Source organism: Nannobrachium achirus (genome assembly GCF_963921795.1).
Source record: "Nannobrachium achirus genome assembly, chromosome: 10".
NCBI lineage: Eukaryota > Metazoa > Chordata > Actinopteri > Myctophiformes > Myctophidae > Nannobrachium > Nannobrachium achirus.
The window spans coordinates 50,265,783-50,292,554 of NC_137819.1; the positions used below are offsets into that span (position 1 = coordinate 50,265,783).

Genomic DNA, 26,772 nt, shown 5'->3' on the forward strand with positions numbered 1-26,772 from the left:
GCGCTATCTTGGAGAACCTGCGCAACAATTCAGGGCGATCGGCCAGTCTGTTGCATGTGTCGATTCTCACCAAGTTTGGAGATGTGTAGCAATCAATGCCCGTAGCTTTACTTGGCCTATCTGTGGCACTAACAGAATAATGTTGTTCTTGTCATTCAACAGTTGCTAAACAGAGTGGGTCAGCAGGAGTCGGACAGACGGAGCCAAAAACAGGTAAGGATATTGGACACTTGCTGTACTATTTCCTTATGACCCCTTAGAAAAAGTAATACATTACTAATACATTACTTATTACTTGAATCAAAGAGTAATATGTTACATTACTTTATTACTTTCCCCAGTTCCCCCCTGCCACCCGCAAAATTATAGAGATGTACAACACAATCTGTTTAGAGACAACTTGTAGTGTATGTCGTGTGCAGAATGCTGCGGTGGATTAGGATCTACAAACTCCTGCACATCTCTGTTGTTATCTGCTGATAGCTTGTAAATCTGTTCTATTTTCACATCATGCAACAACAAGCTCATTTGTAATTAGGATCTACAAACTACTGCACATCTCTGCTGTTATCTGCTGATAGCTTGTAAATATGTTCTATTTTCACATCATGCAACAACAAGCTCATTTGTAATGAGTAATGAGGTGTGTTTTGGCAGTAATATCGTTACACTACTTTTGCTGGAAAAGCTAATAATATTACAGTAATATGTAATTTGTTACTGACAAACACTGGTAATTTCCCACCAGACTTAAGTTTGATCCAGACCAAGTTTGGAAATGTGTAGCATAGTAGGAGAATCTCCGCCTTACTTGACCTACGTGGCAATTAACAATGATCTTGTTGTTCCAACAGTTGCTAAACGGAGTGGGTCAGCACCGACAGGAGCCAGACAGACGGAGCCAAAAAGAGGTAAGGATATTTTGACAGCTCTGTGTGTTCCTGGCTGCGTCTGTCTCTGTCCGAGCACGAAATAGCGTTTGGTTAGTTTTTAGTTGTAGTAGTTTTTAGTGTTGGTCTTGCGCAGACTAACACACACATTATGTGTATGTATGGTATGATAATTTGGAGTGTTACAGTATAAGCACAGTGAGATTTCCCTTGACTTCAAAGTTCAGCGTTACTTTGTTGCTGCATAAAGGCTAACATGTTTTTGTTTGTTTACCTTTATATACAAAATCAGTTGTTAAACAGAGTAACAAAGTGTGATGTGCAAAACATACAACACACTACAAAATGAAACTACACTGGCCAATCAAATGCTGAATCTGTGTAGAAATAGCCAGTGGTAGAAATAATTGTAGCTTTTAGGTTAAAAATAATACTACACAAATCGGTTATTCCTTTTTCGTTTTAGCTCGGCAAGAAAAGAGGAAGAATTGGGAACCAGAAGAGAGAGAGGCCGTGGAGAGGCACTTTAAGAGAGCTATAAATACTTGTAAGGTCCCAGACAAAAGTGCATGTGACAAGTGTCTGAAAGCAGAGCCTGCACTTATAAAGAGAGATTGGAAATCTGTAAAATATTATGTCCATAACAAAATTGCCACCCTAAAGAGGAGGATGCAGAAGATGTAGAAAACTACTTCTGCACTCTTAAAACATGATCCTGTACCTGAGTGTTATTATGTTATTGTGTTCCTGTTAAAACATGATCCTGTATTTCACTGTAGGGAGGAGAGGGGAGACCAGTGTCTGTTCATTCCCTATGCAAGTCACTGTCCTTAAGCCACAAGGCAAGCTTCATTCAAACCGTGACTTCATTAGGGGACAATAGACACTGCTTTCCTCCACGCAGGGCAAGCGGGACAAATGCGTTAACAGTGAGTGCAGTCTATGGCAGTTCTATGCCTAAGGCAGTTCTATTCTAAGTTACTGGCGTAACAGTCTTTTGTTTTTGACTGCTTTTGTTGTAATCTCTGAGCTGTCAGATTTTATAGTTCTATTGATGCATAATGACTAATTTGAACTACTGTATTTGCACTGCCAGATGTACTGCCTTAGACAGTACCTCGAGTATTTGTCCAGGCAGCACTACATTTCATTAATACAGTACCTGGGTGTTATTCTGTTATAGTGTTCCTGTTAAAACATGATCCTGTATTTCACTGTAGGGAGGAGAGGGGAGACCAGTGTCTGTTCATTCCTTATGCAAGTCACTGTCCTTAAGCCACGAGGCAAGCTTCATTCAAACCGTGACTTCATTAGGGGACAATAGACACTGCTTTCCTCCACGCAGGGCAAGCGGGACAAATGCTTTAACAGTGAGTGCAGTCTATGGCAGTTCTATTCTAAGTTACTGGCGTAACAGTCTTTTGTTTTTGACTGCTTTTGTTGTAATCTCTGAGCTGTCAGATTTTATAGTTCTATTGATGCATAATGACTAATTTGAACTACTGTATTTGCACTGCCAGATGTACTGCCTTAGACAGTACCTCGAGTATTTGTCCAGGCAGCACTACATTTCATTAATACAGTACCTGGGTGTTATTCTGTTTTACTGTTCCTGTTAAAACATGATCCTGTATTTCACTGTAGGGAGGAGAGGGGAGACCAGTGTCTGTTCATTCCTTATGCAAGTCACTGTCCTTAAGCCACAAGGCAAGCTTCATTCAAACCGTGACTTCATTAGGGGACAATAGACACTGCTTTCCTCCACGCAGGGCAAGCGGGACAAATGCTTTAACAGTGAGTGCAGTCTATGGCAGTTCTATGCCTAAGGCAGTTCTATTCTAAGTTACTGGCGTAACAGTCTTTTGTTTTTGACTGCTTTTGTTGTAATCTCTGAGCTGTCAGATTTTATAGTTCTATTGATGCATAATGACTAATTTGAACTACTGTATTTGCACTGCCAGATGTACTGCCTTAGACAGTACCTCGAGTATTTGTCCAGGCAGCACTACATTTCATTAATACAGTACCTGGGTGTTATTCTGTTTTACTGTTCCTGTTAAAACATGATCCTGTATTTCACTGTAGGGAGGAGAGGGGAGACCAGTGTCTGTTCATTCCCTATGCAAGTCACTGTCCTTAAGCCACAAGGCAAGCTTCATTCAAACCGTGACTTCATTAGGGGACAATAGACACTGCTTTCCTCCACGCAGGGCAAGCGGGACAAATGCTTTAACAGTGAGTGCAGTCTATGGCAGTTCTATTCTAAGTTACTGGCATAACAGTCTTTTGTTTTTGACTGCTTTTGTTGTAATCTCTGAGCTGTCAGATTTTATAGTTCTATTGATGCATAATGACTAATTTGAACTACTGTATTTGCACTGCCAGATGTACTGCCTTAGACAGTACCTCGAGTATTTGTCCAGGCAGCACTACATTTCATTAATACAGTACCTGGGTGTTATTCTGTTATAGTGTTCCTGTTAAAACATGATCCTGTATTTCACTGTAGGGAGGAGAGGGGAGACCAGTGTCTGTTCATTCCCTATGCAAGTCACTGGCCTTAAGCCACGAGGCAAGCTTCATTCAAACCGTGACTTCATTAGGGGACAATAGACACTGCTTTCCTCCACGCAGGGGAAGCACAGGACGCATGCTTTAACTTAACAGTGAGTGCAGCATAAATCACTTTTGTGATGGACTTTTGTTTTGGAGTGCCCTTATTGCAATGTTTGAAATGTGAGATTTCAATTCAATTGTTACAGTTCAATTGTTACATAACTGTATTTGCAGTACTGTATGCACCGTTACATTTAGGCTACTGTCTTAGACAGTACCTTCTGTTCAGACTGGAAATAAATTTAAGTAATACCTGAAGAGTGTGTGAAGTAGTATATCTGTGCTATGGTGAACCCAGAAAAATGTGGAGAGTTATAAGAATTCATTTTCAAATCAAAGGGGTTTTATTGGCAGGAGAAAATGTACATTTGAATTGCCAAAGCAAGTGTCTAACTATAAATACAGTTGAAAGAGGGGAACATAAAAGAGTTGTAGGGGCACAGCACAGTGTAAACAGCTGTCACATTTTGTTATTATATATACGTATATATACATTCAGGGTATAACAAATGGCAGACATCTTTTGCAGTTGCTTTAGGACAAAAAGCTGCTTTTTTTCTGCAGTGATTTTAAAGTATTTGATGTAAAATGCATTTAAAGGTAGCAGAACTGTTTATATATACAATGCTAGCAGTCCATAGGGTGGTTGTAATCCATTCTCTAGCCTTCTATCGCAACAGTACACAAGTCTTTTGTGCTGTCTTCCCACATTTTTTGTATTTCTTCCTGTAGGCATGTTCCTAGTGTAGCTGAGTGTCTCAACCTCAACCTGATGGCAGAAATATCTACCTTGAATCATTACTAAGTATAACTCATTAACTTGTCTGTGGGTGCTGTACCATAGTGAATCATGAATGAATGATTGTTTGATACAAGCAAACTGACAACTTCACTCTCTGTCTGGTCTGTGCTTTACTGAGCAAGTTTTCTACAGGTAGTTCATTCTGAAATGGACAAACCTTTTTGTTCAGTCCAGTCCAGTGTTGCTCGACGAGTCAGTAAGTTGCCATTTTAATACAGCGGCACATGACTAAGTTAGTGATTTGATCTGACCTCCATCATGCTTTGTGGCGGTCCCAAGACCAACACAGTCTATCTCTGCAGTCTGTCAGGGTGAATAACTGATCTGGATACTCTGGTACTTGTTTATGGGGGTTGAACCAATAGTGACCATGATCAATTATTAGACTCAAGCTTCCTCATACTCAGACAGAGCTGGGCAAGACAGCTTTCTCTGTCAGTGGCCCAACTTCGTGATATGATCTCCAAACTCTAAAACGCAGCTCCCTGACCTCCCTGGTGTCCTCAGGAAGACATTAATCTGAAAGTGTGTTATGGTGTCCCCAGGAAGACATATCTGAAAGTGTGTTAAGGTGTCCCCAGGAAGACATATCTGAAAGTGTGTTATGGTGTCCCCAGGAAGACATATCTGAAAGTGTGTTATGGTGTCCCCAGGAAGACATATCTGAAAGTGTGTTATGGTGTCCCCAGGAAGACATATCTGAAAGTGTGTTATGGTGTCCCCACGAAGATGGTTGTATCTGACGTCCCCACGTGGGACGACCCAGTCAGATCTGGGAGAAAAAGTATTGAATTTTGATAATTTAAAGTCAGAATCTTGTTCCTGATTTTTTTCTGGTCATGCCTGATTTTTTTCAGAGCTGTAGCATGTCTAGAAAGGGGGGTCCCCAGGAGGGACGCCGTTGTCTGATTGTCCCACGATGTAGCAAAAACAAGTATGTGTGTGTGTGTGTGTGTGTGTGTGTGTGTGTTTGTGTGTGTGTGTACACTGGGAGTATCCCATGCCTATAATTACACAGTGGTGGGAGGGAAGCTGATAGCACACAGGTCAGATCAACGTCAGACAGCAGAACAGAACAGCAGAGGAGGGGAGAGGACAGGAGACACACACACACACACACACACACACACACAAACAACAGCAACACACAAAAGGGAAACTCAACTCCCTCTCTCTCTCACACACACACACACACACACACACACGCTTTTCTCACTGACGCAGCTTTTTTCATTTCCTCTTTGATTCTTATCCAATGTCCGTTCAAACACACACACACGCACGCACGCACGCACGCACGCACGCACGCACGCACGCACACACACACACACACACACACACACACACACACACACACACACACACACACACACACACATACACACACACACACACACACGCGCACACACACACACACACACACACACACAATCACACACAATCACAGAATCCATCTATACACACAATAAACACAATAAAGCTCCATACAATTATTCGACCTCCACACACACACACACACACACACACACACACACACAACGAGCGGAAAGAAACATGAAAACACCGGTGGTACATGTGTATTGAAAGGCTATAGTGGAGACTGTCACTGTTGCCAGGGGGACATGATGTACGTCAATGGAACAAGACAATGTAGAGAAAATGTTTTCCTTGGTGGTGGTGGCCATCGTTGAACTAACGAGATCTGCGACCAACCTCACGTGTTTCGATTGGTACATTTTTGGTGCATGATTTACACCAGTAAGACTCCCTAATCGGGAGATAAGCGACCGTAGGTGGCTTATCTCCACAAATAGGGCAAAAATGTGTTTTTCCAAAATCTTCCTGATCCATGTTGATGACATGAGTGTAGACATGCTGTGTAGTGATATTCGTGATTTTAGGGCAAAAACTGTAGGAGCAGTGTCCAAAAATGTGTTTTAAAAATCGGCCTGAAGGTGGCGCTAGAATAGGGCCATGTGAGAAATGAGGGGTGGGGTCTCCGCGTTGCCTTGGCGGACGAATAGGTACCAGCCCCGGCTCTCCCGGACGCTCCTAGCCCGAGTTACGGCATTTTATGTGCGCTGCAGTGGCAGGGGGTCCTCCACTGGGGGCGCCACCACTTTTGCATCCGTTCTGGAGCACCAGGAGTCGGTGGTCCCCGGGAATTCCCCGTGAGCAGCCCCGTTGGGGTGGTCATTTGGTCATTTTTGCACATTTGGTCATTTTTTACATCTGGGGGTCCCCCATCGGGGGTCCTTGGAGGTTGTAGTTTGGCAGGCAAGGAGTGTGTGTGTAAAATCTGGCATGGATCGGGTCAACGGGTGCGGAGATATAAGCAGGGAAAAAGTGTGACGTGTGAGCACATTTGGTCATTTTTTACATCTGGGGATCCCCCAGGGACCTGGGGGTCCCTGGGGCTCTGGGGGTCCTTGGAGGTTGTAGTTTGGCAGTCAAGGAGTGTGTGTGCAAAATTTGGCATGGATGGGGGCAACGGTTGTGGAGATATGAGCAGGGCAAAAGTGTGACGGACTCACTGACTGACGCACAGACAGCCGGTGGAGGTTTTGGTAGTAAATGCGACCTACGGTCGCAACTACAGTATCGCCTTTGTCCAAGGCGCTTTACAATGATTGTGCTTTACATTCACCCATTCACACACCAATGGCGGAGGAAACCATGCAAGGCACCAACATGCCCATGGGGGGGGGGGGGGGGGGGGGGGGCTCGGGATCGAACTGGGAACCTTCTGGTTCCCAAGCGGACACTCTACCACCTGAGCCACTGCCGCTCAGGACTACCAGGTGAATATCACCGGATTTGCCCCAAGGCGACTTGCTTTAGGGCGGACGTTTTGGTATTCGTGCCTCAACTTTGACCCTCTCTGCGCCGTCTTTCGTACTATGCTGTGAAACACAAACACACACACGCGCGCGCGCGCGTCCATCTTTAGTGTTCCCCAAAGAGACACAAGGTTCAGGTTGGGGTGAATTAGAACCAGAGGTTGAGGTTCTCGTAGCTGGGAGGAGGAGGAGGAGGGCAGGGTGGGTGCCTCGGGAAGTTCGCTGCAGCATGAATAATATATGAGAGCCGTGTAGTAGGATATGGTAGATTTAATGTATGCTTTGAGGGAGAGATGCGGTTGTCTGTGCTTCAAGGTTGTTGCCACTGCAGCTACACGTACAAACTGTTCATATTCAACACACTGTTTTCATTGCAACCAACAACCACTGCAGCACTGCTACCTTGGTTAACTATGTTTGAAAAGGATTGAAGGTAAAGCTGCAATCCGCAACTCTTTTGTCTTACTTAATCTCTTACAAAATCTCTATTGTAGAGCAGTGGGTTCTCAACCTGTGGGCCCTAAATAGTTGGCGGCAAAAAATAATTTGGGCTTTTCGGTGTCAGAGAACGCAAGTCCATTCATTTGCATGACCATTCATTTGCATGATTGTTATCACTGTTTAGCGACCATCATCTCATCGATTAGGGCTATATGATCACTGCTATTATGATGCTAATTAGGCCTAAGTATAGTCCCCTACACCGCTAACAACAACATTCCTCCCTGGCTCAATATCTGAGGTATTTTTAAGCCATTTGAGCACGAATTAAAGACTTTTCTTTGACTCTCTTTAGTCCTTTATAAGGCCTCATTTGGACATAAATCTATTGAAAAACCTTTTTAAATAATTTAATAGGAGCGTGGGTGCACTGGAAGTGGAATAGGGAAAGAGAAGATAGCATGTCAAATCGTATGAATACAACACTAACCCAAACCTATGAACTTCTCTTGTGACTCACGGATCAGTTTCCCTCTCTCTCTCTCTCTCTCTCTGTCTTTCAAATGAGCTCCAGCAAACGGCGGGAGGGAAGCCAAAGCAAAGCCGCCTTTTCACAGGTCACAGTGGGGCGGGCAGGCAGTGGCGGGAGGGTAACTCCTCCAGGATCACGGACGGTAACCTATTGTCTCGGGACCCCCGTTAACCTGCCAGTAAGCAGTGGTGGAAAAAGTACTCCAATGTTTTACTTAAGTAAAAGTATCAATAATGCAATATAGAAAGACTCTGTTACTGGAATTCAAAATGTACTTGAGTAAAAGTACGAAAGTATTGGCATCAAAATGTACTAAGTGCCAAATGTAAAGGTACAAAATGTTTGAAAATAGCAGATCTAGACGCTCACAACGTGTCGCAACGCGCTATGAGCTTGTAGATCGGCTATTTTCAAATAGCCATGGTATAAAATAGGGCTAAAGTTGTTAATGTATGTTTTGTAATATTATAATGTATATCGGCAAAGTAACTAGTAACTAAAGTTTTCAAATAAATGCAGTGGAGTAAAAGTACAATATTTGGATCCGAGATGTCGTGGAGTAAAAGTAAAAGTATTGGACATTGTAAAATACTCAAGTAAAGTACTTAATACCTCAAGATTGTGCTTAAGTACAATACTTGAGTAAATGTACGTAGTTACTTTACACCTCTGCCGGTAAGCTGCCTGTCCCCCTCCTCTCATCCTGCAGTGAATGGAGACTCTACAGGTCATTCACAGGTCTATGGAGCCCTCCTCCTCACCCATTCTTCTGCTCCAAGCTGACATTAGCATTTATAAGAGTGACGGTCACTTCCCTATTCAAGCCATTACAGTCCCAGTTCCCCAAAAAGCAGCAGCAGCAGCAGCAGCAGCCTCTTAAATGATTCATCCGTTATTACAGTAGTATACTGCAGTCAGTGTGGTTTCTAAAAATGTTACAGCTGGAGACCCCAAAAGACCCATAACTAGTGAAAATAGCAGATCTACAAGCTCGCAATGCGTTGTGTGCTTGTAGCTTGGCGGTTTTCACTTCTTCTGTGGAAATCATGGAATCCCTTTTAATTGTACTTATGAAATTCTTTTGAAAAATGTTAGAATTTGTATTTCATTTTTGAAATCTTTTGAAATAGTAATTATGATTCAAAAAATAAACAAATAAAAATCACACCCGGTGCTCACTTTATGATGGACAATACTGTTCCTGAAGAAACAGTGTGCGGGTTCAAGTAGCACTCCAAGTACAGTATGATGATGATGATGTATAGACCCATGTGATGTCATATTGTCCAAGGTTATGGATAGGACGTACATAATTATACAGATGGACACATACACACATGGATATACACACAACATATTGGAGCGGCGTTGGGAAACAGTGCACTATACTGTATTTAGATTTTTAGCACTCTAATGTGAGTACAGTATGCAGAGGTCATTGATGTATATGAGACACACACACACACACACACACACACACACACACACACACACACACACACACACACACACACACACACACACACACACACACACACACACACACACACACACACACACACACAGCCCTGCATGCCTTCGAAGCTGTTAAGATAAGAGTAGATAATATATGACTTTACTTGTCAGCAAGGGGAATTTACAGTATGTTGTTAGAACAGACATATAACAGAGACAGAGTGGACATGAGATACACAGAGCCTGATAAATTATGACACCAGGAACATCATCACATTACAAGCAGGTAAAACTCATTAAATTAAGCTGTATTTGATACTTTGCTGTACAACGGTGCCACTGCACAACAGTATCAAACATAGCTCAAAGCTTACAAACCTTGCAGCTTGTAGATCTACTATTTTCACATTAATATATATTTTTGCAAAGAATTTTCGCCTAGTATAGGTTGAAAGTGGCTTACCACAATATAAGAAGAAAAGAGACACCTTTATTGATATTCTCGTTGGGGAGAGGGGTTAACCGCAGAAGTTGTCACTTTACACAATTCTAACTCAGCTATGAACAGGTGTACAGTATATAGCATAGAGGAGGACAGCTATGAACAGGTGTACACTATGTAGACAGTAGTCTACACACAAGAGCAGTAGCACAATATATCAGCAGTTCACAGATATATTAATTGCATAGTGTCAGAAACAGCCCTGACTGGCAGCAAGATGTGTGAAGTGTTGTGATAAAAAGGAAGGTCAGCCAATGGAACACAACCATCCTAAGGACTACTGCACTGTGACTGTATGGACCAGACACAGACCTACTACTGTACATATGAATGGAGCTGCTACCTTTAAACACATATGATTTACAATACAAGACATACATTTATACAGCCTAGTATTTTAAATAGTTTGAGGGGGAAATGCTGCCAATTGTCCCAAAAGTGATATGTTTCAAAAAGCTGTATAGCCTATCCTTGCACACGTGTAGGCCTATGTTGCAATGTGACATAGGCCTACAGTAGCTCTGTTAAAACACAATGCATGCTGCTCTATCCCCTTTATATTGTTTTGACACTTGCTTTGGCAATGTAAAAAACGTACGTTTTCTCATGCCAAGCTCATTTGAATTGAATTGAAGCAAATGAACAAACAGCACTATACTGTAACTGTAGCCTACTGTTGCTGTGTCGAGGAGGAAACGGGGTAACTATTCATTCATTGTGGCCCCCAGGGCCTCTTTAATCTTAACCATGTTTATTGAAAAACAAAACACGTGCGTCAAAGTGGCCTAATTAAAGGGGGCTGGGTCTGTTTAGCTGAAGAGAGTTTGTGGTCCTTCTAAGAACAGAGAACAGAAGCACATTCAGCTGATGTCTGATGATGCACCAAAACTTATCTTTTTCTGTCTGCTGCAAAGAAACTTTTGCTATCTCTGCAGATTGATAGATCCAGGCTAAGCAACCAAATGTTAACTATAGCCTCCATTGTAATAAAATAATAAGAAACACATCATGGCTTGCGGCCAAACACGCCTTGATGTCAATGTGGATACTTTGAATCAAACTTGTGGCAAGTTTTAGTTGTTTTCCCCCCCCAGCATGTGACAGACAGACAGTGCTTGCATGCAGCACGAGACTCCGAGGTAAACAGCAGACGTAAACAAGTGCATAAAACCGCGTTATTACATTGATTTAAAGCATTCATAATATCCGACAACTTTTTTTTTAACGCCGACTTTTCGGAACAACAAGAGCGACATTGTTGTGTTTTAAACAATGGCGCAAGAAGAAACGCAAAAAGTAAGTAGCCTGCTCCTCCAGACAGACAGTCCGTGGTGAAGCCACAAAAAAAGCTTGTTCGGTGTTTGTTTATTTAAAGTTAATAATAAAAAAAACTCACCTGTGAAACCAGAGGAATGAGCGTCTGCTCCACCGAGCGAGTCTTGATCTCCAGCCCGGAGTCGAAGCTGGTGCCGCCGCTCGGAGACGAAGCCATTCCCGCCGATCTTTCTAATAATGCCTGCAGCTCCAGAGACCCCCCGATCCGATCCTACACGCATGGAATGAACGCACCCAAATGGAGAGTTGTTCCTTCTCCAGCCCGCACCTTGCTGCTGCTCAGCTCGAGCCTCTAGCCTAAAAAGTATATGCTACTATAGGCCTACTGTCTGCTTCTTCACTTTTGACGACTCCCAGTAGTATAGGGTGGGATGGAGGCGAGCTCTGTAGCCTATAAGCCTACCTGATCGAGAGGAGAGAGTGCCTCTGATTTGTGGAACAAGCTGAGCGCACACCGTGTTTTTAGTCCCATGCACTGACTGTGACTGACTCTCCTCCTGCTCGATGGCTGAGCTACACCGGGCTGTGTGTGAGCTGAGGGTGAGGGACTGTGTGAGCCGCTGCCTGCCTGGTGCGAGTTGAGAGGAGAGGAGAGAACTGCAGCAGCGCACCAGCAACGCGCGCGTGCGCGTAGGTACGCACGCACGCACGCACACACACACACACACACACACACACACACACACACACACACACACACACACACACACTATTTAAAACATTTTCCAGGGCAATTGACTTTAATGGGCAGCTGTAACATAACAATGGACAAATATGACATTAGCTACATGGCGGGGTGTAACCAATAATGTTATGGGGTACTTAATGATATTACTTAGGCCTATAGGCAAATTAGGCATATTTTGAAATAGTGCAGTGTAGTCAAAGTGTGGTTCTCAAAGTATAGGGTCTGGGCAAAAATGTGCTAATACATCAAAATTAATTTATCCATTTTAACCCTTAATTAGGCTAGGGCGTAAACAATATAATCTACAACTTAACCCTACCAGTGCCAGCCCCTAGATGGCGCCAAAGAATGCCAGGCTTTCTCCCATAGGCGAGCGCATTAGCATCCGGGGACTCACGTTGCAGTGACGCGCGTGCTCACTGCTCACGTTCGTGCACGTCATGGAAAGGTCCCGGATGATAATGCTAACAGAATAGCTATTCCCATTTTGTCATTTTAAAGATCATTTTTCGGCGATTTTGCCGTAAATAAACCTCGCGCCACATCCCTAAAAACACAATCCAGAGATATGGGCCTCCAAAGATGTGGTTTTTCATTGGATTCGGCGGCGATTCGCGGCTACGTTCGCGGCTCACGGCCGGCATGGCTTCCCCAGTATTTGGACCACTGGATTTTAAATTTAGGCTCAGGCTTCAGAAGGCCTCGGATCATTTTATTCATTTCATTTAAAATCCCGAACATGTTCGGGATAGGCACACTGGACTACGTTCCGGAAGCGGCGCTGAACATTCGGTGAACATTGGGGGGTCTCAAAAATGTATTTTAAACCATTTTTAATGGAATATATCGTCGGACCATGTAAAATGGCTAGCTGGCTAGCGTAGGACGAGCCAGGACCACCCACGACTCTACAAGCAGCTCAGGGAGTCAATTAATTAAAAAAAACTGTTTTGGATTGAACATATCCCGAACATGTTCGGGATAGGCACAGAATGAGTTAAGTTGTGAAAAATGTTTAATAAAAAAAAAGGACCGAAATTGCAAATAACAATACACTGAAGACTCTTTAGCGGGTGCAATGCCTCTATATGACTATGGAGTACACATATCCTAGCGCAACGCCTCAAAGGCCCTGAAAACAAGGCTCCAAACAGCTAGAACAAACTAATTAGGGTCCTGCTTAACCTTCCTTCTCGGACTCACCTCACCACTATTCACCAATCAAGCGTGGGGTGGCTCACAGTATGACAGAGTAGGCCTACAGCATCTTGCAATGGGCCTGGTGTACAACACTACACCACTAAGCTACCCATGTGACAAAATACTTCCAAAACGTCAAGGATGTCCACAGTTAAGACCAGAGGCAGTGCCACAAATCCTGTTCAACCCAGATTCAGCTCAAACAAAGGGTCAAATTCATTCTCCTGCTATACCACTAAAATGTGGAACGCCATACCGAAGGCCTTAAAGGAGTGTAAATCCCTAACTTCCTTTAAAACCACCTTACCATTTATTTTGCATTGTTTTTTAGGACTGTTGTTTTGATGATATCTAGTACTGCGTAGTCCTTGACAGGTTCTGCGGTATAGCCTATACTGCGGTATAGCCTATAATGCACAGTGGATTGTATAACTGTAAGCCCCTTAGTGCAAAGGAATGCCTTTGCAGTGCTCTGGCTTGATCTTTTGAGATCAGCTTAAAGAGAATCCCACCTCATTGTCTCAAAACCACATGTCAGGTAGGTTATATTATGGATAATCAAACCACACAGACACAGACACGTAGACCAACTCCATGGTGGAATGTGCATCAATCCTCTATGAGCTTACCCATAATATCTGAAGCTCAGGCCACACATTTTCATGAGAGAGAGAGAGAGAGATAAGTTTAGCTTCTGTTTATACGGTTCTTTCCAGTGGTGGAAAAAGTATAGACCCCTACTCTCGTTTACTTTTTCATTTATTTTGAAAATAAATAGCATCATTGTATAACTATTACCTCTGTACTTATGCAAACTATAATAAAGTATTCAGTCAATCAATCAATCAATCAATCAATCAATCAATCAATCAATCAATCAATCCACTCCTTCCCCCAGTAATTAATTTTAATGGCCGGCGTAGGGATATAATTTTTTATCCCTAAGCTGATGGCCAGTACTAGGGTAAGAGATATTTTGGGGTGAAACAAAAAGGGTTTTGTTAAATAGTTAAAGTTCTATATTTTGTTCAATAATGAGGATGTCCCGTCTTGCCAGCGTTTTAATAAACATCTAATCAGAAGAGAGTACACATTTATCAGCTTAAAAGTGTATGGCTCTCAGGTTGTTTGCTACTTTCTTTATTTCCCTTCTTCACTTGTTTATCCTGTATTAGTTATCTCTCCTGATTGGTTAAAATTGGTATCCTGACCTGAAAATGCATTTTGGCAGAAGAGACAGGGAGAAACACTCAATAGCAATGAGTCTAATAGAGAGCTAACACTGACTGATTTGAACCAAAGAACACCACTTAAAAGATAGACCTTTAAAGTCCACAAATAACAAAAGGACATTAAGGCTCTTTGGATGCAAAAACATGTTTTTAATTACAAATGGAAAATTTTGAAAAAAAGAAGACACAAACAAGGAGTGGACATTCTGATCATCATGATGGAGTGTTGATGATGGTCTGAGGAAAAAGACTTTCACCAAATGTAGAAAACTAGCGATAAAAGCAGATCCCAAAACGCTCAGACCTCGTTTCACAATGTAATGTGCAGTGAGCATGATCATCTGCTATATTTGAAGTACAGTAAGTCTTGAGTGTTTTTCTTACAAATAGAACAGACTGGTTATTAGTAACTGTAAAAGTGCAGCTCGGCTGAATGACAAGCCAGCAGAGAGCAGCAGATATTAGCAGCTCAACAGATGGATGGAAGCAACTATAACTGCTTCTAAACACTGTGATGGAACAAGTACCCACATTGCGTACTTAGTTACTTTACACCATTGATAAACATGTGTCATATCATACATACAACAACATTGACTGAAGATTTTATTTCTGTTGGCCGCTTTATTGGCAGCGGCAGCAATTCACAGGCAAATCCTCAGTGCATTGACTCAGAGCCAGAGGAGTGTACAAAATGGTACCAGAAGTGGATCCCCAAGGGTCCATTTGTAAACTCTTAAATTAAAATTGAGGATTTTACAGCGAGGCTGCATGCATGGCATGTCTCTCAGTCAGCAGCAGAGGTTTGTCGCAATGTGTGTGTGTGTGTGTGTGTGTGTGTGTGTGTGTGTGTGTGTGTGTGTGTGTGTGTGTGTGTGTGTGTGTGTGTGTGTGTGTGTGTGTGCACGCCCATGCTCAAGGTTCAAGGTTTCTTATTGTATAATAGTATTGTATAGTAAAATCTTTTGTTCTGGTTCCAGACATGATTGTGTGTGTGTGTGTGTGTGTGTGTGTGTGTGTGTGTGTGTGTGTGTGTGTGTGTGTGTGTGTGTGTGTGTGTGTGTGTGTGTGTGTGTGTGTGCGCGCGCGCGCGCGTGTGTAGGTGTGTAGGTGTATGTGTGTGTGCGAGTATTTTGTAATAACTCTGCAGAGTGTGTTGCCTGCCACTCACAACCGTGGTCTGTTTGTTTAAAACCCCAGAGCTATGCTTTAGTTCGACCCTCACTGTTTATATAGCAGCCTACACACACACACACGCGCGCACACGCACACACACACACACACGCACACGCACACGCACACACACACACACACACACACACACGCGCGCAGTGTGGACTGCATCATTATGAAGGCATGCAGCAGCCCATGGGTTCAGAACAGAAGTGGTGTAGTGTGGTGATGAATGGCTCTCCTAGCAGCCAGACCAGATAGCAGGCAGCTCTTCTGTTCCTCAGAGATCTCATGCTTATGAATCTGCTTTAAGGCTCAGTGGTATAGTGGTTTCCTGGAGAAAACAATTGTGTTGCTTCCAATTATCGTCCTCTTCATCGGAGAAAGGGGGTTTTTAAGAGATAGAATCCAATTGTGAAATGTGTTTCATAACGTTGTTGTCTGGCAGAAACCTTGTATCTCCATGTTTCAACGTTTTATGATTAAAAAAAAGAAATGTAATTACAATTTTGTCACACAAAAGTGACAAAAGCACATTGCTATTTCGGTTACTGTCATTTTTGAATGAAAGTGAAAATGGTTAAGTGGGTCTGTGGATTTTTCAAATATTGAACCAATCAATAAAAATCAATAATAATCAAACCAAAGTTTTTACAAGAGCTTGTGAAATTGGTTACATTGGAACACGGGTTCTTCTCCGTTGCCAATTAATTCCTCCCCACACTCATTTCACTGCTGTTGTTTACTGGCTCACCTGACAGTGAGGAGCCCCCACTGGGAGGACATAGAGCCTTCGACGACTCCTCCCACCCAACACTCCCCGCTGACAGTCACCGCCCCCAGCCTGTATGAGTAAATGCACTCGCTCCTTCAGGGAGTACTGTATGCAGTGACAAACATCAAATAAAACGACGATTGGTGCAATATTAAGCAGTTATCATCATCCCTCATCCTATCATCAGGCCTCATTGAGAAGGACAGCGCTAATACGACATGTCCCCAGATAAAAACGGCGCTTTGTTTTGCTAGGCGTACTTCATTTGCTATGGTATATTCAATATTTGCTGCTGCTCCTCCACCGCCTCTAATCTCTTTTAGACAGATTGGGTTTTTAGATTCCCCCGCGAAAAAACAAAACAAACTCATGCAAGATGCAAATTGTCCTGGCTCATCATCCGTGCACTGCAAGGTCATGAAATAAAAAGATACGTGAACATTGTGTGAATGTCTTGCTTTACAGTTGCCTCAGAGTAAAGCTGACTCCGATGCCGTTTCACTCTTAATTTATGCTCTGTCGTACGACTCACTCTATAATTGTCATTCTCCCTCTCTCTCTCTCTCTCTCTCTCTCTCTCTCTCTCATCCCTTTGTTCATCTGTCTGTGTCATCGTTCCCTTCTGGCTGTATAACGTGTCCAGCTCCGGGGACGAGATTCGCTGAGCAGAATGTATAAAGCTTATGAGGAGGAGCTGCTGATTTTGCATGCTGTGACATGTGAAATCAGCATTACATCACTTCTAGAAGTGTATAGCTTGAGACACAAGCCAGGGTTGTGGCCCTCCAGGCCCATGAGGTGGTCGCCACATGCAAGGGGACAAATTAATGTCAAGAAGAGGAAAATGGAAAGAAAGAAGGAAAGAAGGAAAATACATTTTCGTTCATAAACAAAGAACTAAACATGCGATGCATGCCTGGGCATGGAAATGTCGGTGGAAGCCCTGGGATCGAAACATCATGGGAGGAGATGTGGAGGTGGTGGTGGTGGAGGCCTGCAGTGTTGTAATTTAAGCAGATCTGCAACCGACGGCAGCAATAAAGCTTGAGATTCTGGGGGGGAAACAATTTGCAGAACAACAACATGACATGCTTGCAAGGATTGTGGTCTTCTCTAAAGTTCACGCGCGTTCCTTTTCTTTAGCTTCGGGGGACCATTGTTCCCGTTTTCTATCATTATGTTCAGCAGACGGACGGCAGCACGACAGCATTTCTGAAGCAGCCGTGAGCATCAACCTGCTAACCTGATTACACAGCTGAATGCATTCTGAGAGAGAGAGAGGGGAATAGAAAGCATTCCAGATCATTAGCGCTCGGGGCGGACGCGCTATCGTTGCCTCCGAGGAGCCCTGCGTTTGAACCCGTTCCGTTACAATGGTACAGTGACCCTGACGTAACTCTGTGAAGAGGATGAGCGGGTGAGAACTGAGAACGCGGTGCAGTGCACGTGCCAGGCAGTTTGGTTTTGGTGGGCAGTGGTGGGTGGGTGGGTGGGTTGTAACCCCCATATCTGTTGGGTGACCTCGTCACCTCGACTAATATAAGACCTCATGGCTTCGAACCCAGTCAACCCATCGTGGTGCATCCGGCTTTGTGGGGGCGTCGATACGATACTATGGCTAATTTCCATCCGTAGTCCACAGGACATAAAACAAAACAAAAAACAATACAAGACAGGGAGAAACAAAACAAGAGTCATGGAAGTTACAGTAAAAACAACACTGAAAAGACTAACCTGAAAGATTAATTCACTAACAAGATCTGCTCTACATAAGTGATTATATGTTCACTGCTTCAACTGCCCTTTGACATCACCAAATATGGGGATCTCTCTAATTGCGGCAGGGAGGTGGTTCCAGTATTGGCATCCATTTATGCAGAGTATGTTTTGACTAAAGGTAGTGTTTCTGAATCCAATTCCACATTCTCCCCTGGATACTGATCTGGTACTACGTCCCATGTCCCTCTTCTTATGGATGAATTCCATAAGAGGAGGGGGAGCCAGGCCATTAAGGAATTTACAGTATATATAAAACAAGCATTTTTAAAGTTACTAAAGTTTTCAAATCTCAGGAGGTGATACTTTTCCAGAATGTTACCGTGATGGTAAGAGTTGGGTTTTTTGTCTAGTATCTTGATAGCTCTGTTTAATAATTGTTCAATAGGTTTGATGATTGTTTTTTCAGCAAAAGACCAGTTTCTAAAACAATATTCCATATGAGAAAAGATCATGCAGTGGCGATATTTGTTTTAGCTGCTGCCATTGTTAGGTATGGTCGAATTTGCCTGAAGTTTCGCAAATTGAAATTAATAGTGTTAGTTACTTTTTTATGTGCTTTTTGAAGGTTAAGTTGAAGTCCAACATGTCTCCAAGATACTTGAAATGTGATACATGTTCCAGTTCTACCCCCCTTTAAAATACACCGGACTTCTCAATAGTGACTGGTCTCTTGCTGAATAGCAGAAACTGTTTTCTTCACATTCAACATTAGGCAAGCATTGCCAAGCCAGGCGGGTACCCTGTCAAGTGCACTAGTTGGACTCTCAGAGGTCTGCTCAGTGGTCTTGCCATGGACAGTGCACTGCGGTTACATGTCTCCATTCCGACATGTCTCCTTTCCGACCCTAACCCTAAACCTAACCTCTATGGAAGTGTTGGCACTCCGACAATAATTAAGAAGTCAATGTCGGAGTGGCGACATGTCGGAATGGAGACATGTCCCCGATGACTGCGTCATCGGCATACATTTGTACATTGCAATCTGGGCACACATCTGGTAGATCATTGATATATAAGGAAAACAATAAAGGGCCTAAAATGGATCCCTGTTACCACTGTATTTTCAAGATACAGGAACTTGACACTGTCTATCACCACACAATGTTTTCGGTTAGATAAATATTGATTTTAACCAGCGAATTGAATTTATGGAGAAGTTGAAGTACTGGTATGAGAGTTTTGTGAGGAGGACGTGGTGATTTACGGTGTCAAATGCCCGTTTAAGATCTAGGAACACAGCACCTACACATGCATGGGTTTGTATCTAGACTCTGCTTGATTTTCTCAATGAAGACACTATTTGCTGTTTTCAGTGAGAAATGTCGCAGCTTGTCTTCGTCTGTCTGTCTGTCTGTCTGTCTGTGTCAGTCATTCAGTCAGTCAGTCAGTACACACTTTTACAGTCTATTGGTATCCCATGTCACTGTGACATCACTCTGGCATCATGCTCTGATGTCACTGTGATGTAGGAGAACCACACTTAACAGAATGGGTTTGCTGCTCTGACATCACGCTCTGGCTTCATGTCCCTTTATGCCCATATATTTTATGCCCATATATATATAGTCGACAATGTGATGTCGGAACATGCCCAATTGCCCATATATGGGCATTCCCAGAAACAAAATCTGTTTTATGCCCATATATGGAGATTTCTGATGTCATCAATCCAAGGCCCTAACTTGCCCAAGAGCCTGCTTTACTCTGATTTACACCCTACCTTCCCCGAAAACGTTAATATTAAGTCCATATATGTATATGGATATATATTAATAAAGGATAAAATAAATAAAATGTCAATATACAGTATGGGCATTCCCAGATGATGCCCTGGAGGTACCCCCTTATGCCCATATATGGAGATCCCCAGGCATCAAACCCTTGCCCTAACTCGCAAAGGCCCTGCTTGGCTTTTCTAATTGAACATATGTTTTATGCCCATATATGGAGATCCTTGTCCCAATGTCATCAATTTTAAGGACATATCTGGGAATGCCCATATTTGGTAATTTCTCAGTAATCATAATGCTGGGGAGGATGCTGTTGGGTTTATAGTTTTCAACCAAAACTTTATTGCCTGATTTTAAGATGGGTGTAACCAGCTACCTTCCAAGAAGGAGGAGAAGTATAGTCCTATTGAAGAACAAGAAGTATAATACACTCAGAGTTATATTATGTTGGGTTGATGAAATTAAAATGTTTGGAGAGCCACCGGTCTAATTAAGGTCTATCTTTCTGTCTCGGCCTCCCTGCCATGTTTTGCCCTCTGCCCGCGGTGGCCTCTGTGCCAATCTGACGCCCTCGGGGACCCAGTCTGGTCTAATTGGGGTCTGCAGAGCAACACAGACGGGCAGCAGCCACATCAGCAGCAACATGTGCCAAATGGACACAGACAGCGTTGAGCCCACTAATGTGACCTGGTGTTGTTGTCCACGTGGCCCGCCTCGCCCCCCACCCACACACACACACACACACACACACACACACACACACACACACACACACACACACACACACACACACACGCACACCACACACTGTTTACGCCTAACACTCTTCTGTCTGAGAGCTTGTCTCGTTTTTGCCAGTGTGTACATAATGCAAGCATGCACACAAACGTACATACGGAGCAGATGTGGCGATGCGCGCACGCACGCACGCACGCACGCACGCACACACACACACACACACACACACACACACACACGTGTGGAATAACCACTGTAAGACGATGGTGTTGTGAGAATCTTGTGAGACAAAAATGTAAGACTAGAACAGAAAACAGAACAAAGTCAAACAGTCCTCTGAGAACAATCAAAAGCAGTTGAGTCATGAGGTAGTAGGACATGATACTGTTGACCAATGACAAAACCTGTGGTTCCATAATTTATGAGGGAATTCAAAGGTCAAGTTCCCCATCAAACATCACATAAAAGAATTGGAATCGAAGCTTGCTCAACTGAAACCAAAAAAGGGAACTAACAGTATTGAATATATAAATGACAACCATCTTCATGCGACAGCATTCTCTGCAGCCATCCATTGAGGCGACAACATGTCGTTCCTCCTCCTCATGCTGCTGTTGACCCTTAACTCTCACTGCGATGGAGAAACCCCTGCCATGAAGCTCGTCTTAACCGACAAGGCGCTTCAATACGGCACGCGACTCGGAGGCCAGTGGATGCGGAAGAAAATAGACACGGCGTCTATTCCGGCGGTCAGGGGACGCGTCGGCATCGGACTGCTGGGAGACGTGGACTACGTCCTCGACGGGATGAGAGCTCGAAGCCACTTACCCGACCCATCGGTAGGGTTCGACGAAGGTGGCCGGGGACTCAAGACGGCGGTGTCCGGACTCAATGTCTGGGTGAACGGCGACTGGAGGACACACTACGGGCTCATCCACGACCACGGTACGTTTAAGCTGACGCTGTCAAACGTCCATGTGAGTTCCGGGGTGAGATTCGGGAAGGACTCCACCGGCCACCTGACTGTCGGCAGCACCTTCTGCTCAGCTGGGGTCGGGGGTTTGACCCTAGACTTTGACGGCGGCGGCAGTCTGCTGTTCATGCCGTTCGTGAGGAAATATCAGGGTGACATCAAATCCCAAATTGAAGAGCGGATCTGTCCTGGAGTCAGGCAGTTTGTTCAAAACGTGCAGAGACAGCTAGCTGCAAAGCCTGTTTCCTTCAAGGTTAGCCCCACTCTGGCTGTGGAAGTCCCACTCACCTCTGCACCTGAAGTGCACAGCACAAGCCTGGGTCTGGACTGTAAGGGGGAGTTCTACCACGCTCTGAATCACACAGAACCACCGTTCCAGGCCAAACCTTTCGTATTGACCCCACAAAGCAACTACATGGTGCAATTTGGCTTTTCCGAGTTTGCGGTCAACTCTGCCTCCTACGTCTACTCCTCCTTCATACAAGCTCAAATCAACGACAGCATGATCCCAAAGACTTCTCCTGTGCGTCTCAACACCACTTCCTTTGGGACGTTCATCCCTCAGCTGCCCAAGATGTTTCCCAACATGCTCATGGAGCTGCAAGTGGATGCCGGAGAGGTTCCCATGTTCAGCTTCGTCTCTGACATGGTGGAGGTAGATGCCTTGGCCACGGTCAAGGCCTTTGCCATCTGTCCAAACAAAACCCTGGTCCCTCTGTTCAAACTCAGTGTCGATGCCAACTTTAGCCTCAAAGTCTTCTTCTCCCAGGGGAAGGTGAAGGGCTCTGCGGCCATGAGCAACTTTACCATGGCACTGGTGTCCAGTGAGGTGGGGGAATTCCAGACCGCCGGACTGGAGAGTCTTGTAAAGATGGCAGTGAAGATGGTGGTGTTACCTAAAGTGAATGCCATACTGTCCCAGGGACTAGCCATACCCAGCCTCCACAACATTCAACTGGTCAACCCTGTGGTGCTGGTGAAGAAGGGGTTTGTGGTCATTGCTTCTGATGTTAAAATCTAATCCGTTCACAGTGACCTGTGTGTGCGTGTGTGTGTTGCCTCTTCTTTGAGGATGTATTTGATATTACTGAACAAATCAATGTTCTGTATCCTATTATACTCCAAATAAAGCATTCATTCATAGAGTCCATGCATGCTTATGTGTTCTATATATATCAACCATGAGCTGCCAGAATGATATATTCCTCATTTGGTGTTATGATGACAGTGGTGTACAAAATCTCAAAACTGGGTTGAGATCTATTAAAGCCAATTGATCAGTCATTATGACCGAAGCTCCTATAATTGTGCCTCATTAATGATCCCTCTTCTATTATTCATTTTGGATATTTTTCCTCTTGCCATCTTGATCAAAAACCAAGGTCAAGTACTCTACATTTTATACAAGCGTAACAGAGCATGACATGAATTGCTTAATCGTGCCATTGAGTGCATTCATTATCTTTATTCAGGCGTTACCCTTTGACCACTTAAAGGAGTAGTTCACCCAAAAATGGACTTGTTTTCTATCAGTTATACTTATACACCCCATGAAGCCGAGTCTCCCTCTATTTTCTCCGGTGCCTTAGCCCTTATCCCTTTTGTTTTTACTATTTTGAAAAACATTTCAAAATACTTCAAAGAGTGGATCTACGTTGTCACGTTGTGAGCTTATTTATTTTTAATGGCAAAACAGTTTAGGGATCGACGAAAATAGCTAGGGCCCTCAATCTCCTACTGACTGACGACCCGGTCATCAAATGATTGGCTTAGGAATGTGACAAAAACTAAAAGAAATTCAAACCTTCATTAGGGTGTGTACTGTGTACTGTAATTGATAGAAAATAAGTAATTTTTTCTTCTTCTTTAAACCATATACTAAGTTAACCGGGATTCCACAGGAATCTATACTTGGTCCACTCCTTTTCTACCCTAGCCGAAAATGTATAGATCTAATGCTAGTTTCGCCTTTTTTTGTTGTTAATATTGCATAATGTTCAGTTCTGACTTCATGTACTTGCAGAGTTTCTTTCCTTTGTGGGTGCATGTCTGTGTGTCAGCAGTCTGACCTCTCTGGTAATTAACGGGGACATGCTTCTCACCGGTCTGTCTGTGGGGGGGCCACTAATGAGGGAGTCATTTGTGATGCGGAGCGCGTCTGCAGGCCACATCACATCACAGAGACGGAATACAAAGCGCTGCGGACACTAAGTGGTCAAACACTGCATGCAGAGCCGTAGTTCATATGCTGCTGCTGAACATTCATTTTTTCCCAAAAAGCCTTTTTTTCACCACGTGGTAACTTCATTCATGGGTATGTTTTGGGCGCATTCCTAAGCCAATAATTTGATTGACCAACAGCAGTTCCCATATATGGAGAAACAACAAGTCTCCTTTGTGTCTCCATAGGGAACTGCTTTCGGTCATCAATTCCAATTCAAGTCTCCATGAATGAGTAATTGATAGGGGACAAAAAGTCATTTTGGGGGTTAACCATCCCTTTTAATCCTTAAGGCCCATTCCCACTAGGCCAGATAACAGATAAAAAAAATCTCTTTCTCCAGATATTTTTCCATTCAAAGTGGATGGTACATACAGATAAAAATAATATTTGCCACAGATAAAAGTATCTGTGGCAAATATCTGTGGTAGATATTTCTTTTATCTGTATACCATCCACTTTGAATGGAAAGATATCTGGAGAAAGAGATTTTTGTATCTGTTATCTGGCCCAGTGGGAATGGGCCTTTAAAGGGGTGGTTTCACCCCAAAATGACTCAAAGCCTTCAATATAGCCTTAAGGTTTAAGGCTCTCAGGGTCGTCTCACACACGATAAATAATTTGGGCGATGACTTTGTGCGGGCAGCGAAAGAAAGCTGTAGATCTGAGATGCCGAATAAAAGTGGTTACTGTATGGTTTGTAATCATAATCAAAATCTACAAAGTAACTAGTAACTAAAGTTTTCAAATAATTGTAGTGGAAACTCTGAGAGTTGTAGTGGAGTAGAGATATAGGCCTAAAAGTAAAAGTACTGAAAACTGGAAATACTCTTGTTAATGGACAACTTTGGTTGTTTACAACAAGGGTTCATATTTCATTTCGTAATTAGAGAAAAGAAAAGATGACTTTGATTCCAGTGGGTGGGGGCATGCGTACAAGTGGCTAAATATGTATTTATAGACACAAAGCCTATTCCCAAGATGCACCACAATCTTTCATGGACAGATGTGACTTATGGCCTATAGTAGTGTCACTGTAAATAGTAATAAAGAAATCGCCGGCTTATTGTGTCTAAAAATACATATTTAGCCACTTAGCATGCCCCCCAAGTCCCCAACCACTGAAATTAAAGTCATTTAAATTGCTAAAACAATAGAAAGCAGTAAATGAAAACATTTTAACACTCATCTTCTCTTTTCTCTAATTACAACGGCTGTGCAGTATAATTCCCTGTCAAAGATTTCCCCTCTTCCAAACATTTATCAGACTCAGGCTATTACATGGTAGATGAATGCACGTTATTTGTAGCAGCAGAAATTAAGGTCGATTCTCAATCAAATTGAATGAGCGGTCAACTGAAAGGGACATTTCAGTTGCCCTCATTACAGAATGTAAAGGACCCGAAAAGGAAAGGACCCTTCTTTGTGGATTTTACATGTTCTCCCTGTGTCACCTAGGGTAAAAATCTACCCTCACAAAAACAATCCTGGCCCCAAAAATGGCCCCAGAAAACGATGGTTTAGTGATGAAAAGTGATGACTCATCACTTTTCATCACTAATCACAGTTTTGTGAGTATTTTCCTCCTGTATAGAAAGTCGATGGGAGCCCAACTTGATTTGACCGCTGTGGCGACCCCGAAGGTCGCAAACTCTGGCGCCCTAGCTAAATCATTAGATAGAGCATGCCCTGGGCTACATCTGTGCAAAATTTGGCGCTTTAAGACAAATTTGCACGAAATTTGCATTTAAGGCCCCACACTACACCAAGAATCTGTCTGGTTTTACTGTTGTATGTTTAATAGGCACACTTTAGAGACATACGTGTATGCACCGAGTAACTCCCTACAAATCCATTTCATTTCATTTTCTAGATTTCTGGACTTACTTAAAGGCATGGTCACACTGCACTGGCACACTTTCATTCCCCCCAAATTTCACATTGACTCAGCCACCTCCATTGCCCCAATCATTACCCACATAATAAATCTATCAAACAGGGCCACTTTCCCCAAGACTTCAAATTAGCAAAAGTAATCCCCCTGGCCTGCACAAAAAAGTCACTAAACTAGACCCTGGCAACTGTCAGCTGTCAGGTCTATACAAAGACTTATCTGCGAGCTTGCAGTTGCAGATCGCTATTTTCACTATAGTTTTGGTCCCATGCAGGGAGACATCAAATGTATCTTTTTAGGTTTTGAGCTAAAAGGTTTAGGAACCACTGTTCTATGGCAAAGCGAACATGAATGGAGTGGTGTTTAGCACTATCTGCTGGTGAACTTGATTATGACTGTTTCTTTTAACCCATGAACACAGTATGCAACCCCTTCAAATGATGATTACAGCAGAATATGAGACCAAGTTGTAACAGAGAGGACCTCTGTTATTTGCAAGTGACGCTTATTAATTGAATGATATTATTAGCACACCATATGCACTTTATTCATTTGCACAGTCATATTTTGACAGGGGCAAAAATAGCCTATTATCTATTTATTTTGTTTGGGGGATTTGGATTCATGTGTGCAATATGCAGGAGTAGAGGGGTTGATGTTCGTGGATCTGGGAAGCTTGCAATAACCTCTTTGCCTAAAATTAAATAAACTATGTTTGGCTAATAGTTCTCCTCAGAATAGGGACGCTAGGGTTCTGGTGGTTAATGTGATTGTGAAAAAAAGGATTTGCCCTCCCCCCGCCTAGTGAAGACCCCTGCACTACACAGTGGACTCCTGGTTACTGGTCACAGCTCTGATTCCATGCAGCACACTGTTCTGTCTGAGTGGAGGAACAACTCTAAACTGGTGTCAAACTGAGGAGGGCTGGATTGATTGCAGATGATTGTGTCCAGATG

At 43.3% G+C, this 26,772-nt stretch overlaps 3 protein-coding genes across 3 annotated transcripts in view; 2 read left to right on the plus strand and 1 right to left on the minus strand.

Annotated features, from left to right (window-relative positions):
• The window catches only part of ctnnal1 (catenin (cadherin-associated protein), alpha-like 1), a 145,915-nt gene extending 133,968 nt beyond the window's left edge, over positions 1-11,947 (minus strand). The window contains exon 1 of the mRNA XM_080734445.1: positions 11,475-11,947. Within this exon, the coding sequence (XP_080590571.1) occupies positions 11,475-11,570 (96 nt within the window). The 5' untranslated portion in view covers positions 11,571-11,947. The remainder of the gene's footprint in view (positions 1-11,474) is intronic.
• The window catches only part of elp2 (elongator acetyltransferase complex subunit 2), a gene marked incomplete at its 5' end in the record, with an annotated part of 127,459 nt that overhangs the window by 13,260 nt on the left and 87,427 nt on the right, over positions 1-26,772 (plus strand). The gene's annotated exons all lie outside the window — the stretch shown is intronic.
• LOC308292324 (bactericidal permeability-increasing protein-like) lies at positions 21,316-22,722 on the plus strand (the record flags this gene model as incomplete). Its single annotated transcript, XM_080734640.1, has 1 exon — positions 21,316-22,722. One exon carries the CDS (start codon positions 21,316-21,318, stop codon positions 22,720-22,722), a length of 1,407 nt encoding a protein of 468 aa, XP_080590766.1.